At 39.3% G+C, this 19,266-nt stretch overlaps 1 protein-coding gene across 4 annotated transcripts in view; it reads right to left on the reverse strand.

Moving 5' to 3' along the window:
- Positions 1–19,266, reverse strand: part of BNC2 (basonuclin 2) — a 302,217-nt gene that overhangs the window by 117,187 nt on the left and 165,764 nt on the right. For all 4 annotated transcript variants that reach the window (XM_015564719.1, XM_015564718.1, XM_015564720.1 and 1 more), the window contains one exon: positions 15,545–15,780. In XM_015564719.1, coding sequence (XP_015420205.1) covers positions 15,545–15,780 — 236 coding nt within the window. The remainder of the gene's footprint in view (positions 1–15,544; positions 15,781–19,266) is intronic.

Here is a 19,266-nt window from a genome sequence, read left to right on the forward strand (position 1 = left end):
AATATGGAAACATTTTCTAAGCCAAATTTTGGGTTTTGTTCTAAACCAAACTTTTACTAAAAAAAAAGCAGTTTTTTTCTTCTTTCTTTATTGATTAAGGTATTACATATGTGTCTTTATTCCCTCATTGTGCCCCCCCGCGCACCCCCCTGGTGTCTATGTCCATTGGTTCTGCTTATATGCTTCCATATAAGTCCTTTGGTTGATCTCTCTCCCTTACCCCCACCCTCCCCTACCTTCCCTCTGTGGTCTGAACATCTGATTGATGTTTCTCTGTCTCTGGATCTGTTTTGTTCATCAGTTTATGTTGTTAATTATAATCCACAAATGAGTGAGATCATGTGATATTTATCTTTCTCTGACTGGCTTATTTCGCTTAGCATGATGCTCTCCAGCTCCATCCATGCTCCCATTTAACCCAGTGATCCCACTTCTAGGAACAGATCCCAAAAAACCAGAAACACCAATCAGAAAGGTTATATGCACCCCTATGTTCATAGCAGCATAATTTGCAATAGCTAAGATTTAGAAACGGCCTATGTGCCCATCAGCAGATGAGTGGATTAAAAAACTGTGGTACATCTATACAATGGAATAATACAAAAGCAGTTTTTATCTGTTTATATTGTCTTTTTTATGCAATGAACTGTATGTTCCTCAAAGTTAGTTCAGTTATACAGAGGTAATTCCCTCTATTCAATGTATTATTTTTATCAGAACTAAATATTTAAAGTCTGACACAATATATTATCATCTATCATTCTCACTAACATGTATCCAGCAGAAAAATTTTTCTGAAAACAGGTTCAGGGGTTCCATACTTAACATAATGATTTAGGTTTTTCAACTACTTTGGATAGAAGCTGTATATACCATTCATACATTTATTTTGTAGAAAAATTATGCTTTAATTCTGTAAATGCCTTTCAAAAAGAAGTCATATGCAATATATTCAATGACTATTAAGGACCATCTTTTCAATATATACTATAGAAACCTGATGTTGTTCATTGCATAAGTACATTGAGTCTCTCCTTGAATCTCACTCAAAACACTGTGGTATCATTTGCAAAAATTTCACAAAGTGTATTTTTTAACATCTGCAATTACTCTTTCACAAAAATCCTGTAAAGTGGAAAGCAGCGAAAGATCTATGATCCTCCAAGCCCTTTCTTAGCACTATATAATTTACTAAGTGAAACTGATTATAAGATATATTCTTCAAAAAATAAAAGAACACTGTAGTCACCACATAACACTTTTAATTCTACCATCTTGAGTTTTAATTAATATAAAATAACACATGAAGGAGAAGGGGCACTGATCTTTCATGATGAAACCCAATCCAACGATTTTAACAAAAGTCAAACCTTGACTAAAATAAATGGCAACCAGACTCCCAGCAAGACAATTTGTCCTGTGGCATGGGCAAACCTAAAAAGTTTGTGAAATTTAAACTATCAGACACTTTTCAGGTCTGGGAAACCACAACGTATATCCAGGATGCTGTTTGGGCCTTCAAAGCAATATGCTCCGGTGAATAAATCATATGTGAAAACCCAATCCTGCAGCATTCCTTTCATAAAGTTCCTTTTCAAGAAGTATTCCCTTTGCAAGGGTGTGCCCCTTTCAGGTCTCAGATACTTTTCCATATGGGAAATATAACGCAGTAAAGCTTCCTTCCATCTGGTGCCTCGAAAAACATTTATGAAGAGGTTTTACTGTACATCTTTGATAATCCCGGTACTCCAGACATCTCTGTCAAAGTTGTCCTAAAATGTGAACTTCAGAAACCATCATTTATATTAACAGCCTGGATCCAGGTGTAAGGGAGAACAGAGAGAACAGAGAGGAGCAAGCAGATGGGGCTGTCGGATGGCCCTTCTTACTGTATCACCAAATCTGAGACTATATTCCGTAAGAACCAGACTTTCACCTTCTTCAATCACACACATATTATTTATAAGGCAAATAAGCAATCCGGGGAACTGAAATTCTACATACTGAGCGAAGAAAACTAACAAAGGGAATATAGACAAATTCCAAATCTGATGTTATTTCTTTTACTATAATTAAAATAATTATATTTGTATTTTATATATTATAATTTAATATAAAACATCTACATTTTAACTGACCCAATTACTCCCCAAGTGGCACTGGCAATAGTCATTCCATGGAAAGTTTCTCATTCTAAGTGAGTGACTGCACAGGTAGCTTTTGCAAAAACGATCCTGATGAGGTTCAAATTGATATCTGAATTCTCACTAAAAGGGAACTTTAAAATACGGTTTTATTAACTTGTCAAAATATTTATGAGCTCATGAACTGGAAGGAAATATCTTTGTTACCTAACTTCTGTGATCTAACATATAGGTGAGTTTTCTACAACAGACAGCAAAATCTCAATAATTCAGAGTAAAATAAATGCTTTTAATTTAAAAAGTGGAGACTGGGTTGAAAATTAATTTTGTGTAGCCAGTCATTTAATTGCAGAGTTCGAAGTAATAATACAACCAAGTACAACCAAGATATGTTTAAAATTCTTTAAAGTATTAACTTTTCAAGTAAGTTGGAAATATGCCCCAACAAGCTATTTACATATAACTCATTATTGCTCTAATTATAGGTCATGTTTTTATATATTTATTAGAAAATACACACAAATTACCTCTGCTTTTCTTTAGCTTAACTTGAGCCCCAATGTCCATCAAACTGAGGGCTACATAGAGAGGATCATGGTGTCAGTCTCTTTACCATCTGAATACAGCAGCCACTCAAGTAAATATTTTTGAAAGAATACAATTTCCTAAACCCTCAAAATAGAAAAAAACAAACACAATGTAAGGAAAATTTGCCACTTAATGAAATATTAAAAAAGGAGTGCAGGATCAAATTTGAAACAGTCTGTACATTAAGTGATGATAACACATTAAATTATAAATATTAAATTAATAAAGTGGGTAATGTATAATTAATTTCCATTCACCACCTCTAACTTCCCTGTAAGTTTTCTGGACTTACCTCCCCAAATTTTAACCGGATGTCTCAATTCATATTTTTTATTCACAATTAATATGCATAGTTAAAAAAAATTTCTTTCTATAACCGATTCTCCTATCATTCAACTATTTGACATGTTTTTTTTTTTTAATTTTGTAACTCAAAGATACAGTCCAGAAGGATGAGAAATTAATTTGAAATTCTTGCAGAAGAGGTTTACAGAATTTTACAGAAGGGGAATTCATCACTAGAAAGATATCTGTATATGTATTGAAAATAATAAAATCATTTGAACATTATAAGTTTCTGACTTTTCATGAATCCAGACTCATTTACTCACTAACGTAATTACTAGTGTTTTCCCATGCCACATATGGAAATATGCATATTATGATCAGGTACCTAGGTACATGGGTCCTTATAAAATTAAAATAAGGAAAATGTCTGCTCCTCACAAACACCAAAAACTATCTAAAACTTTGATTTAGAGGAAACCAAATATTTCTCAAATCCTTAACATAAATGTTATAGATGATTTTTTCAACAGTTTTATCTTAGAGGGCTATCTTTATCAGACACAAGCATGATTGCCTACAAAAACATGCATAAACAAAGGGAGCTAATGGCTTTGCTTAATTAAAATGTAAAAGTTCATCATCTTAATTCCATTTATATGACTTTAAAGGAGGCTTCAGTTAGTCACTCTCTTGACAAGAGCATCCAGATTGCAGAGAAGGCTACAAAGGCCTAATGACATTTACACCCCTAATAAGAGCTGTTCACACTTCATGGTTTTTCCTTGTTATTGCTCAGGACAGACACTAGCACCTCATTGAAAGATCAGTGCTGCAGGGGAAAAAGGCCCCTGGAGACACCTCAGACTTGAGGAAAAGCACTAAATCAGGTGATGCTACAGAGATGACATGTTTGATTCTCTGGGATTCTCACTCACCCTATGGCCATGGATTTGAGGCAGTTAACACATTGCCAATCAAACCCTCCCCCACTCCCAGCAGAGCGGGCCATCCCTTCCTGCAGCAGGCATATTGAGGGCTAGGGAGAAAAGAAATACACTTCTTTCAGGTGCCCGAGGTCTGGCAGGATCCAAATGTCTTGTACTGATCTCAGTTAATCTCCATTGACGTGCAGCTGAATGAATAAAACACTGACCTTTTCACCTAAGAGACCACAATTTGAATCCAATGTAAAGTCACCAGAGGATCAATGGACAGAGGCACTCATAATTTTAACACAATAAAGCACTGCGAAAAGGGAAAGGGGGGGCGGAAAGTTTTGGGGTGTGTGTGTGTGTGTGTGTGTGTGTCCATGGTTTTGGCTACAGATTCAACCCGGTTTCCCTGGCTCAGCTATTATGAATTGGATCTCTGATTCAGAATTGAAAAGCTCCCAGCGCTGCCCCTATGGATCTCAAAATCTGGCACAAGCCCATGGCTACTGCAAGGCAGACATTCCCTCACATGTCAATACGTGGAAAAGCAATCCCTGCTGGTGATGGAATGATGGCTGACTCAATGGAATATACTCAGCATGAACTCTAATCCTGGCAGAGATGACAGGACCCGGACACAAGTAGCTCTTAATTACCCTTTCAAGAGGAATTTAAGTTTATTTTGTTGTTGTTAATTTAAAATTTCAAGACATGTCTGCATACTGTGAAACAAAGCAAATGAATGAACCAATTTAAGGTGCATCCCTGGCTACCTAATTTGGTGTCTTATCAACACTAAAAAATAAAACAGGCTTAATATTAATGGGTACTCTAGAGACAGAAACCTACAGGATACATACTCTCTATAGTTTAAATGTCAATTTCTCTGAAGCCTGGCCTTAACCTGACCAATGTTTTCAGTGGTCTGTGTTCCAAACATCCTCCTGTTTATTCCACTGAGGAGTCTGAAGGGGGGGAGGGGAGGGGGGAGGAGGCGGGGGGGAATGCCTGTCGTTTATAGTATTCCTGCAGCATTGTATCCCACGGAGGATGCACTGTGCACCAGTCTTTGAGATACATTTATTCAACTGCTATTTTTGAAACCAAAGAACAAAAAAAGAAACACAGCAAATAAAACATTAAAATAAAAATAGAAAATACGGTAACCACATTACTCACACTAACTAGAAAGCTGCCTCGGCCACTGTTATTATGGCTTTGTTAAAGAGAGAAAATTACACGAGAACAAGACCAGGTTAAAAGGCATTTCCTTCAGAAAGGACCTTCAGTTATCAAAGTCTCTGAAAAATGCTTTCCTGGTGGCTGTAGGTAAGAATTACACAGTAACCTGAAGATGAGAATGCAGGCCAATCAACATCTCATTTTCTTATTTTGGGGTTTTACATATTATGGTCTATTGTAGTCACTGCAAGATATTCCACTGTTGAAATGCAAAACTATCACTGTCCAAGCTTCTCTCCAAGTCCCCCATCCCAAGACTACCTTGACTGAGAAAACAAAGAAATGACAAACAGGCAGAGAGAGAGAGAGAGAGAGAGAGAGAGAGAGAGAGAGAGAGAGAGAGAGAGGAAGGACACAACAGGTCACTGAATTGCCACTAACAAATGAAAACATTTCCTAGACAGCAACAGGGCCTCACCTCAGGGGTAGGTTTCTAAAACAACTGTTCATGAAGTCACTGGCCAGTGATCTGCATTTTTAAAATATATATATATGTTTTATTGATTTTAGAGAGAGGAAGGGAGAGTGAGAGGGGTAGAAACATCAATGATGAGAGAGGCACCGATCGGCTTCCTCCTGCACATGCCCCACTGGGGATCAAACCCACAACCCGGGCATGTGCCCTGACCAGGAATTGAACCAGTGCCCTTTCGGTTCATAGGTCAATGCTCAACCACTGAGCCATACCGTCTGGGCTGCATTTTAAGTTTCAAAGTTATTAGCAACAAATGCCAGGTTTGTAAGTGACTAACAGAATCACTAGTCACACCCCTTAGAAAGGAATGGTGATAGAAAAACCAGGAGAATCAAAAAGGACTTCAGATCAATGGACCCAGGCCTGGCTTCCCCACGCTCACCAACACTACAGTTCAATGCTACTCACCTAACTGAAATGCAACTCTCCCCCATAAACGTGTTCACACCTCTTCCCAACACAGCATTCTTCCTGTTCGGAAAAATGTTTGTTCCATCCTTTCTACTGTGTAACAATATCTTTCTTCTTCCTTAAGAATCTCCTCTTTCAACAGGTCTTCCTGGAGTAATTCAATTTGGCAGTGGTCACTTACATTCTACTAGCAGAATGTATTGGCCTGCATTCCATTTTCCAATTGCTGCTAGCATTATTTATATGGCTATTGTATATAAATCAAAAAAAGGAATCTTTATTTATGTTTGTCCCACCTGTATGGATTTAGCAAAAGCTTCCAGAAACCCACACAGATCCTCATCTTACTTTCTACTTTTCACAGCCCGTCATGATTTCACATATGAGTATTTAAAATGCAGGTCACTCAAAAGAAACAGATGGTAGACGAGGGCTGGATCTTGAGAGGATCCCATGATTCTTTGCTACAGTCATAACAGATTTCAGTTCCTGTGGAAGCCCCTCTCATCTTCAACCTGTTCCTTCTATCAAAGGGGGGGGGATATTAGAAGAGGGCACCGTGGCTCAAATATAATATACATATAGTTAAACAGAAAATCACAAAGCTTTTGCTGCCCTAGAATCTTAAGGACTGTGGTAGGTGGGGACCGGAAAATTGTTCTACTTAAGGAATTAAGGTTTACTGAGCTTGTCTATGAAATTAGTTCTCTTTATCCTCAAAACTCCACTAAGAAGGTATGTATCATCAGGAAAATGAGGCTCACAGAAATTATGTAATTTTTGCAAGGCTAAAGAGCTAGTTGGAGGTAGAATTGAGGTCTAAACCCAAGGCTCAAGAGATCTCCACTCTAAATTCAACAAGGAGTACGTTAGAGTGTTGCTCTGGAGATCACATGGTTTAATCAGTGCCATCACAGAGAATATCCATTTCAAGTACAACTGAACTGGTTTTTATCAAATGGCGAATGGCCAGAGAGCTGTGGGCTCATTTCTGCTCCTCTTGGGAAATACAAAACCCTCTCTCTGTGTCCCATAGACACAAATCCTATTCTAGCAGTCACTGAATTCCACACTGGAATTTGGTGAGCTATGTATTTCTACCTTGAAAGGGTAAAGGGGGGAATACTTTTATTTGAACTCTGAGCACAAAACACCAAGCTATGTCCTTAGATATAAGATGTTTGCTTTCATTGCTGTTCAAATAGTTACAGCTTTGGCAAGGGATTCAAACACCCCTGTATTCCACTTCCAGCTTTGACCCTGCCTGAGGCCTTTAGCCACGATAACTTTAAAACTGGGAATAACAGTCTCTGAAATCTCTCTAATAGGGAGGTTGGGAGGACTGCTGGGATAATTTCTATAGTGGTCCAAGCACTCTGGAAAACAGACACTCTGAATACAGCACATTGCCCTGGATCAACATCCTTTTGTATATCCCCGACAAAGACAGGGGGATCTTGACCATTCATACCTGTGATCCTTCTCTTCTGAAACAGATGCACAAGTTGTTGACATGAAAAGGACATGATGCAAAGACACTTCACATCATGATGGTGATAATGCAGTATTTAGTTGAGTTAAATAATCCCTCTTCTACATCAACCCTATAATCATCTGTGCATTTTTATCACTTTGATCATACAACTTGAGTGATTTGTTTATAGCTACTTTGTCCATTTGAGTGAGGGTTTCCTGGGAAATCTTCTTTTGTGTACTCAGCACAAGGTAATCAATAAATTTTGCTATTTCAAGGACTCTATCAGACTCTGCTCTGGAATTTCCTAAAAATCTGTGAGGTCAGATAATACCTATAAAAAGGATGCCTAGCTTGGCCAGTGTGGCTTCTTGGTTGGGGGGCCACTCATGAACCAGGAAGTCATGGTTCGATTTCCACTCTGGGCACATATCCAGGTTGTGGCTGAACCTCAATGGGGGAAACACAGGAGGCAGCCGATTGACCAATGATTCTCTCTCATCATTGATGTTTCTATCTTGCTCTCCCTCTCCCTTCCTTTCTCTGTAATCAATAAAACATATTTTTTAAAAGGGTGCCTATTTTAAATAATTTTACTTTATACAATGGGGTGAAAGCTGAGATGTTCTAATGAGCTTAATAAATTCATCAAGTACTCATTCATTCTATGTCAGGTGGTTGGAAAAGTATTAGAAGAGTTATTGAAATAGAGGGTAATAAAAATGATAGTCATATATGGAATGAGACAAAACTAAAAAAATAACAAACATGCATATTCACTCACAATGTAATATTGGTTAATACTAATGAGAGTCCTATGGACTATTTACTTCACTAAGCACTTTATAAATATCATTTCATTTAACATTTACAGATGAAGAAACTCAGGTTCAAACATGTAAAATGACCTATCATAAGTAACAGAGCTATCAAAAAGTGAAACTAGGATTCATATCCCAGTCTGTCCCACTCTCAAGTCCAAAATCTTCGTCACTATGCCCTCCTGCTCATTATATGTAATCAAGTATGCATTACTAGTATGTATGTGTTTGTCTGCATTCATAAGTATATGCACAAATGTATTCTTTATTTACAATTGAATAGTAGATACCCTTTGGCCTGCCTGGTTGGGGAGCACTGTTCTAAAAGACAAGGTGAAATATAAAACATCAGGATTTAAGGCTGCTGTATACACAAAGGTCTAAAATGGCCATGCTGACAAAATAGTTGATGTCATCATGTTTTTCATCATCACCATAAACATTGGTAGTTAACATTTACTGGATACTCAGGCAAGTGATACTACTCAGTACTTTATGGGCATATAGGTTAAGGGATACAGACCCTATTTTCACATATCTAGTAAGAACTGGAGCCAGGATTCAAACCCATTAACTTACCTTTACCACACTAATCTGCTGCTCTAAGCTTTCCTGGTCCAACTGTATTAAAAATAAGCAGAATGATGGCTATGCCACCACACCTGAGTGAGGCCCTGACCTGTGCTCATCCTCTATGCTGCACAGATAGAGCCGGGAGCAGCTGCTCAGCCTGGCACTACACGTCCCAGTCCCCCTCAGTCAGCTGGCTCCATTTAGATACAAGCTCGGACCAGTGACATGTGGGGAGAAGTCACTCTCCTTTCCAGCCAGGTCCATGAAAACCTCCCATAAAGACCTTCACCTCTCCTAGGGCTGCCACCTGGAGGAGGAAGCTGAGGCCCCAGAGAATGGAAGAGCCATAAGATGGCAGGGGCCCTAAAATGACCTCTCCTCAAATCAACTCTAAGAGGAACGCATTCACCACCCAGAAATGCTCACTGGTCTTGATGAGAGGGAGAAACAAACTCCTATTGTGTCAGGCCACTAGCATTTCAGGGTTTACTTACTGAAACAACTAGCATTTATTCTAATATTAACTAAAGCTTACAATGGATTTCTTATCTTTTTCTAAGCATTTGACATCTGCAGAGAAACAGGTTTGGCACCTACTATTTCCCTGCGGTAACTGGTCAGAGTTAGGTTTATGCATAGATGTAAGTGAAAAATACCCTTCTGAGTAAGAGTTTACAACATGCTTTCATCTACATCACTTCATCCTTTGCCATTCAAAAGCAAGAGAGGTATTGAGATAAGGGGTTATCTCAATTTTAAAGATGAAGAAACTATGGCTGAGACTGGCAAAATTTTCCATATTCACATAAGTAATCAGTGGCAGAACTGGGACTTTAGCCCAATATTCTCATCAGTATCTAGTTCCTCCTTTCCCATTCAACTCGGTATCCTTTTATGGACCCAGAAAAGAGCTATTTCACCTCTGTTCCACCCCATGCACATGAAAGAAACTTGAAATCTTATTAATTAGGGAAAAAATAAAATGAAAATGAAAAAACACACCCCCTTTTTTACACTTAATTACAAAAGGCATGGATCCTTGAAAAGGTAAGTCAAAGAACAGAATTCACAATGAAGCATTAACGATAAACATCAGATCTAGAGAAAAGGTTTTGGTCATGAAATATCAAAGGTAACCCGACACAAGATGGAATACTTAAAAATAGCCGAGAAAAAAATACCATAAAAGGGGAACCAATTTCACCTAATGTTGCCTATGGTTGGGCAGTTATGATCCACCAAATATAAGAGAGATCTTAACTTAGTCTGTCAGTTCAGGTTTCTTGGACCTTCTCTGTTTCCCAAACCATACCACTTCATGCTACAAGATTCTAGTTCTGGAAAGACAGCTTTGGAGTCTCAAAAACACAAAACCCATCCAAACACTGTCTACAGAGTCAGAGTTAAAATCAGATTTCAAAATTTCCTCCCTCAACATTTGGTAAGCCCTACTATGTGCCCAGCTGTGTGCCGAGGGGTTCTCTTCCTCAGGAAGCTTACCATGCATCAGCTGTGCCAATTTACAGCTTCTGTGATCACAGGGAAGTCGCTTAACTAACCTCTTTGAGCTTCAACTACTCCAAATGTTAATTCACTGGGAACTCAAAAAACTAACTAATATGGGAACTTGCTGCACAACGGGCTGTTTAGATGCAAATGTTTGCTTAATATTGATGTTTTTCTACCACAAAACACTTATTCTATACAGACCTCTAGATTTCTTGATTCTCTTCTTAATGCTTTCACCAACCCAGCTGTGGTCACAGAATTTAGTCCCCAGGAAGCCTGAAGGAAGATGAAGGGCCCTTGGACCAAACGAAGTTACTGAATATATTCCGCGAGTTCCTTGGTGAAATACCAAGTTATGCCAGGTTAAGCAGGTTTCTTTTCCCAGTCATTTAACAGATAGTTATTGAGTACCCTGCCTTTACAGTGTTCCCTAGTGAGGAAGCAGGGGGGAAAACAAACATTTTAACAGTTGATTTAATTGATTAATTTTAATTTGGATTAGAGCTTAAGGGAAACAGAATCCTCAAACAGAGCCACACTGGAGAAGACCTGCATTGGTTAAGCTGCACAGAATAGGTCTCTGGGAAAAAGTGGGGCTGACCCCTAACAGACAAGGAATTGCCCATGCAGAGAGAGAAGTAGGGGAATCCAAGCCGAAGAAACTGTGCTCACAAACAGGCCAAGTTGAAGAAGAGCCGAGTGTGTTCGGAAATTGAAGACTTCTTATGAGCTGGACAGAAAAAGGCTACTAAGTGGGAAAGGCTGGTGGAAGCTACTTACCTACTCTCACAAACCACTTATTCCAGAACATGTCAGAGCCTGTATTATGCTAATGTTATCAAGAGGCTCTAAGAGAAGAGGCAAGAGTGTACTTCCTCCCAAATCTAAAGTCAAATCTCAAATCTCCAGAAGACTAATGCTTCCCCCCAAACCATCCCCAATACTCTGGGACATGTTCTTCTAAAGTGCTGATTGTTCTATTAGCTCTGATGGTTTCAAGACACAGGTGATTTGAAACGTGCATCACTATTCATTCTCTCACAAGGCCTGACGCCTCAGCTAATTATTCCGAGTGTCTGACATGGTTCCCTGAATTCTGGCAGGACTCATTTGCAAAGAAGATTTCCACAGATAGGCTCGAGCCCAGGCAAGTCAGTCACAAATTCAAACTGAACAGAGACTGTGAAAACTTGATTTTTAAATGCTTACATTCAACAGTGATAATCACCTATATTTTTATATCCTAGGCCAAAGACAGGGAAATAAGTGAGATACAGACTTGAAATAAGAATTAGTCCTTAGAAGAAGAAGAAAAACTTATTTCCCTTTATATTTAGATTTTAGCATCTAATTGCATATTTCCTTTTATTGCTACTTTATGGAAAATACTTCAAATTTATCTCATTTTTTTCTGTACTTTAATAATGAACAGTTTAATTGGTACATGGGAGAATACTGGACTGTTTACCTTTAAGATATTCCTAGAATCTTAAATCACTGTAGTCCAAGATATACTATGCCCTTTACACCCAGCTGGCTAGCTAATGAGTTACATAGATAATTACATAAATGAACAGTAATTTTTATCAAAACAGTACAGAATTCTTGAAAGGTATTGCTAGTCTTTTTAATGAATCTGTGGCATCACGGCCATCCCCCCTTTCTTTAAATAACCATTTCACACATGCTTGCAAATGATACTGTGAATGACATGATCCTCTTTCCCCCCGACATCCAAAACCAAAAATTCAAAATCCAATGAGACACATGCTATTATTCCACATTCAAAACCATCTCTGAAACCAGGAGTAGCTGTGTATACGTTAGGGATGGAGGTTTGGGCCCAGTTCAACTCCCCGTACATCTTCATTTGCCGAGTAACACAATCTATAGCCAACTGCTAACCAAGTCAATATGTGGTAAGACTAACAGCCACCCTAACTTGACTTGATAATTATTCTCCTTTAACTGACATAATATTCAATATACTGTTGTTGAGAGCAATAATGCTAAAATTGATGCCTTGAGGGCTACAAGACAATTGAGTTTTAGCCAGATAAAATGACTTGTACACTAATAGTGCATTATAGGGTTCCACAACCTATGGAACATCTTATAGTCTACTTGTACAAAAATGTTATATATAATTATATTCTAAGGCATTTGTGCATGCTTTATCATTACTACATATAATTTTAAAATATTGACCAATAGTCAAATAACACTGCTTTAGAGAAAAAGGGTTTATTTCTGTAGTCTAGCTCTTGTTTGGGGGGATTTGCTTTATTATTTTTTAAATGAGCATTTTTATCACTACACAAGTGATAATAGTTTTGTGTTCTCTGACTTTTTGCTTTTTTTCTAAACCAAGAACTGTTTTCTCCAAGGAGTAAGTAGATGATAAATGCTGAATAACAAAAAGCATCATTTAAATAAAATCTATATTATATCAATTCTATCAATAAACAAGACAGAAACTAAACCTAGTGATCCTCAAATGTAAAAATCATCTATGGTTTTCTCAAAATGTCAATTCTAGACTCTGAATGGAGAAATAGATTATATTAAATTTGAGGCTTTGTCAAAATGCATATTAAATTTAATGAAAATTAATCATAATTTAAGTATAACAATAAATGACAGTGTTCTTTATATGCAATATTTGACCTCAACAATAAGAGATTTTATAAATGGTTAGTTTATGGTTTTGGTGAATTTTTCTCTCACATTAATTTCTCTTGCAATTTTGTATCTTTAAAACCTGAGCCCTCATACAAAAATGAAATATGGAGTATGTTTTCAAAGCTTGCCTTACAGCTATGTTGAAATTTTGTGGGGTTTTTTTTTGGGGGGGGGGAGGGGACTAACATCTCTAATAATTTCAAGTAAAACAAAAAATAGGCACCAGTCAAGGCAGAACATTACGACCACACCGCAGAACATCCAAAAGGTTCGGTATTTACTGACAATCAGGTGCTGCAGTAAGCTGGGTTGTTAAGATGGCAAAGAATCACAGTCATGCAAATATCTATTTGTTTGGACAGAGAGACACCATGCAGATGCTCCACATAGCTTAGGCAAACATACAGTACATGCAGAACTGAAATACAGCAGTGATGATCAAACTAATAAGCATCTAAGTGGAGGCAGAAAGGACAATACTAGATTGGGGCAAAATACTTGAGTAAATAAAGAAAAAAGTGCTGAACCTAGCTAACAGTTCCATTCAAACATTTACAAGAGGTTTGTTCTTTCATGTAGGACAGGGTTAGGGAACGTCGGGCCCGAGGGCTGTATAAGGCTCTTCAAATCATTTGGTCTGGCCCTGCCAAGGCATTAGGGGTGAGTTAAATGTCTGACCAAATACAGCAGCCTAACTTTTCAGTTGATAATTTTGTATGGCCCTCGAATGAAGTTATAAATAACCATATGACCTTTGGCAGAGAAAGGTTCCCCACCACTGGTGTAGTACAGAATCAATCCAAAATGGACACTAATAATCGTGTTGTGGAAACGTCTGCAGAAAGACGTGGCCCGGATGTGTCTTGAGGCAGCATAATCGGGGATCCTTAAACTGGCTCCATGCTTTGTTTTTCCTGGCCCTTCCTCCTGGACCTTGTGCCCCCTCAGTTCCCCTGACCACCCAGGACTTAACTTTCCACTCACCCCACTGAAATGTCCCCATCCTGAGGCAAGTGAGAGAATGCTTGTGAAAGTCTTCTGTACACTGAAAATGTGATAGACAGGTATTCCTATTAACATCATCATCTCATCTTCAGAAGACCAAATTTTCTGTGCCTTCCAAGTTGACATCTCACTAAACGAAAAAATATGATTCTCTGCCTCCTATAGCAGACCTGGGAGCAGAAAGATTATTCCACTTCCCCTCTTTCTCTATGCTCACTCATCACCCCTCCCCTGCTCTCCTGCCCTGGCTAACACCTGGGGGGACCACACAGGAGAATGACAGGAATGTGTGTTTTGATGCCAGGTTAAAGCAAGGGGAGACTCGCGGGGCCCCCACTCCTCACATACCAAGCTGGCAGCCAAGGCCTTGCACTCAACACAAGGTAACTTGGGGAATAAACAGGCTGGCAGAGCCAAAAGCCATTGTTTTGAAGGGCTCAATCCTCCTGGTATTATCCCCGCAGGAAATTTCAAAAATCACTTCAGAGTCTACCTCTTCCACTATGCTCTCCTCTGGCAGGAGGGAGAACTTCTTCATCATCCATGTAGTCTTTTTGGGTCCTGGGGTCTCCCAACATGCTGTTTTCAACATTTACCCTTCAAGGGTCGTAGGAAGACAGATGGCCATAAAAATACTTCAGAGGCAAAGTACACAATGCAAAACCACTCATAACATACTGCAACATATGATGAAAGGGGGGCAGGGAAGGTTGCAGGGGAAGGGAGTGGAGGCTGAGGGCCTCCCAGAAGAGCTTTAAGACCTACTGACACAAAGAGAGGGTTCGGGCTGTAAGAGCAGGTGCTGTGAAGGCCAAATCTACAACCATGCCTGCTTGTTTTGGAGCGTGAAGGCTGACTGGTTACAAAAGCGGGGAATTTATAGACATTACAGTTCTTCCTTTGATTTGGACGAAGAAGCAATAATTAGTTAGGGTGCACAGACAACCAACAAAACACCGAACCTACAAATTAAGGGTGAGAACAAGCCTTAGTAAACCCAGATGAAATGTCATCTCAGATTTCCACACAGGCATCACCCACCTCAAAGAGCCCTCCCTCTTGAGTAGGGCTATAGCAAGACTTGCTGGAGAAGCCGGGGCGCTCATGGTGCAGGGAGAGAGAGCTGGATTCAAAAGGAGGCAAACAAAGCAACACTAGGCAACAGGCCACTGTTTCCTTCCTAACACACACCACTGAAGCCTGCTGTCAGCCTGCTGGGACGTCACCCCTTCTTTCCAATTTCCCCGCAAGCCTGCCAAAAGCACCGTTCTAACCGGGAGAGGGTATGCCTGCCTGGGACTGCGACAGGCAGGAAGGAGACCAGGTTTGCTTGCCAAGGGCTTTCACCCAACCCCTCCTAGAGCTGGCCACAGACACCAGCTTCAGTGTCCTCCCCCTACCTGAAGGATGTACCCCCGAACGTAGTCCCGTAGCGTCCAGCCCAGGCCGTGCAGGATGTGTAGCACCTCCTCCTGCTTCAGGACACTGAAGAGCCGGTCCAGCAGGATCTTTAGCCGCACGGGCACCGCTTGTGTCCCGTAGAGCATCAGGCTGCTGATGTCAAACACCACGTTGGACTGCACAATCTCCACTTGCGTGGGGTGGTACAGGTGCTGGGTGCTGAGCTTATCCAAGGCTGTGGTGGTCCCACCAAGGTTCCGGAGGTGGATGGGAATAAAGAGACAAAGGGAAAGGACAAACAAAGCAGAAATAAGTTACTGGAAGTTATCAGGGCTCCATTTCTAAGGCTGCAGATCACCACAGGAAAACCACATTAAGTCTTTAAGCAAGTGTTTGCAATGTAAATAGTTCTCTTCCCACCTCCTCCCTGTTTTGTTTATAAATTGCAGACTGCAAAAGACAGCAAGAAAATACAAAATGTATTCAACTTTCAGAAAGAGAGCCACTGAGGATGTTTCTAAATGACTGCAGCTGACTCTACAAACCAGACTAATTAATTAGCTAATTGAATTATGGTGCAACCCAAGTTATCATGGTGTCCTCCCTTCCTCCACCAAAGGAAAAACGAACAACTTCCACCTTATGTCCTAAGAACAGGTTCGACCAATATAATTTTAGAAAATAAAATCTGCCCTAGCCGGTTTGGCTCAGTGAATAGAGTGTCCTCCTGTGGACTGCAGGGTTCCAGGTTCGAGTCTGGTCAAGGGTGCATACCCAGGTTGTGGACTCCATTCCCATTAGGGGAGCATACAGGAGGCAGCTGATCAATGATTTTCTCTCATCACTGATGTTTCTATCTCTCCCTTCCTCTCTAAAATCAATAAAGTTATATTTAAAAAAATTAAAATAAAATCCACCCCTTGTAAAACCTGAATGGTTTAAAGAGGAAGAGAAGCATGTTCTTCAGAATGCAGGGGCCTAAAAGGCCTAATTTCAAAGGAATAATAAGGAAAGCTGACATCAGAGTAGGGCTCTCAAGTTAAATTACCAGGAGCGAAGGGAGATTATCCAGAGACTTAGGTCTCCCACTTTTACCTCTTGCTGTTCACCTGTGAGATTTAGTTTAGTGTTCACTGGCATGTTCTATAAAAGTTATCCAGGAGAAACAAAAACAAACAAAAAAAAGAAGAAAAAAATACATTCAAGCCATAATTTAGTCATCTTTTAAACAGCTCTGACCAGGGTTTAGTGTCAAATGAAAATGGAAAACAATGACTATAATCAAAGTTTGAGAATTTCTGTGAATTTCAACTGTTACCTCAGTACGGAAAACGAAGGATGACCATTTTCAGAGTAAATATTTTAATTAAATTAATATTTCAACAAGTAGGCCTTTTCCTCCTCAAATCTAAGAAATTATCTCTCTCCTCTAGATCTTAAAGCCAAGATCAGATCATACTTCGAGTCCCCATCCTTATCTGATTTACTGGGAATTAACTATTGCAAATAGTTACTATTGCAAATAATATATTTTTCCTCAGTTTCTTTAAAGTGAATTAAGATAGCATTGTATTATATCCAGGGCTCAAAGAGATGCTGCTGCAATGATTAATGAGATAATGAATGAGAGGTGCTTTGAACTCCTGAAGAGGACACAAAAGCATTAGGGCAACTGTAAGAATTATACACATATGGCCTTCTGGGGATTAAAACAGATAAACACATGAGCCTGAAAAAATGGTCATCTAATCTCTTGAGTGAGGACAGCGGCTTTCAGATAACATCCAGGCTCAAATTCTAACTATACCTGAGAGTACGGTACCCAACGTTTCTGCAAGTTCTAAATCCCTGCCTGGTCTTTCTCACCCACCCTTCCCTCTCCACCTTAGCCCATAACGGTAGGTACTGTACTGTATTGTACATGTGCACTCTGAGTAACTCTTATTTGAATATACCAGTGTCTCTGCATATTAATGCAGGTATTTAAAAGTGCATGCACGCACACGGTTTTTACTTATTTGAAATGTAGTTTTTCAGAGCTCCTCCTCCACTCTGGTTTCCTCCTGACTTGTGGTCACTAGAGAGTTCATGTACTCTTGATAAATTGCTTTCTTACATCCATAGTGTAAAGGCCCTTATCATTTACCCGCTGGCTTCATTCAACACATTTACTCCCAGGAATACTTTGTCAAAGAGTTCGGGTTTTCTCATACTTCATTTCTTGCAGTTGATTTGTCTGATCTTTCCTATTCTAGTGGTTGAGTCAACTTTGAATAAATAGCCTTAAAAATTAATTTAACGTTTGGGAAAGATAAGGGATTCACAAGCCTAGGGATTGAAGACTTCTCTCACCCCACAGGGCATTGAGCCTGCAAAAATGCAGGAAAGAAGTATTATTATCCCAGTTCTTCTTCAAAAACAGCTTAACTACTCTGCTGAGTGGCTGCTCTGCTCCCAGAATCCAGTGACTAGGTCAGGGAAAACCTGCTCTCCAACTCTGGTCCATCAACCCTCCTGGCCCAGATCAATCACTTTGTCACAAAATACTCTGCTTATACCACAACAAATAGGAAATTGAGAGGGTTTAGCAGAGGGAAGTAATTGACACTAAATCCTGATTTTTGTCCATGTGTTTGGACCTTGTACTTATGCACTGAGTACATGTAGGTGTGTGTACCAATGTGTTCAAAGGCTCGGTGGGAAAATGTCATATCAGCCCTCTCCCTCCCACCCCTTAAAAACAGCAGGCAGTTTTTAGAAGATAAAGAAGACTAACCTGTTGAGGGTAGAGAAACAAAGAGAAATTGTTCAGATAATTGAATGAGCACAGGTGGAATAGGTATGGCAAAAACATTTCCCTAGATACGCTTTTGAGAACACCAGAGAGTGAGAGAATAATAAGGACATTCCCTGATTCCTCTTCACACTAGTAAGTATGACATATGTTATGAAGTAGGAATTCTGTTACAAGCCACAGAGACATAGAACACAGGTCAATAACTTTTTTCTGTGAAGGACCAGATAGTAAATATTTTTACTTCTTATGGGTTTTACATTCTCTTCCCTAACTAATCACTTCTATAGTTATGAAAGCAGGTCAGACTGAAACTAATGGGCATGTCTGTGTTACAATAAAACTTTATTTATACAAACAAGCACCTGGCCACATTGAGCTCTGTTATGGAGGATGAAAGGGTGAACTGGATAGGTTTTAAAAATTCAGTAACAGATAAGAAACGATTCCTAAGAGTGCAATTTAAGCAGATATTACCTAGAAGATAAGCCATAGACAAAGGCTGGAACAATATTAAAATGCCCAGCTTGCATATGTCAACTGTAAATTTTGGCATAAACATATCATCAAACATGATATGTCAAATTTCTTGAATGTATCAATATTTTCTGCTTTATAATTATAAGGTCATAGAGAGTCACCAAGTTGTCAACAACTTTTGGGGATGTCTCCTTGAGAAAAAAGAACAAGTGCTGATTTTTTAAGTGTCATTAATATCAATAAACTGAAAACTGGACTTCTGCTTAATGTCATGATCTTCCTATGTCTGAATGTGGAGGACTCAAATTTGGATCTTAGTAGGGTTAGAAATATGAGTTGGGTCAATGGGATGAAGGCAGGTTAGGGCAAGAATTTTTTCAGTGGCATGAAGTGGGAAATGATAGTCACCTGCTTTATACTTTACTAGAGGCCCAGTGCACAAAATTC

The sequence above is a fragment of the Myotis davidii genome, unplaced genomic scaffold, assembly GCF_000327345.1.
Source record: "Myotis davidii unplaced genomic scaffold, ASM32734v1 scaffold197, whole genome shotgun sequence".
NCBI lineage: Eukaryota > Metazoa > Chordata > Mammalia > Chiroptera > Vespertilionidae > Myotis > Myotis davidii.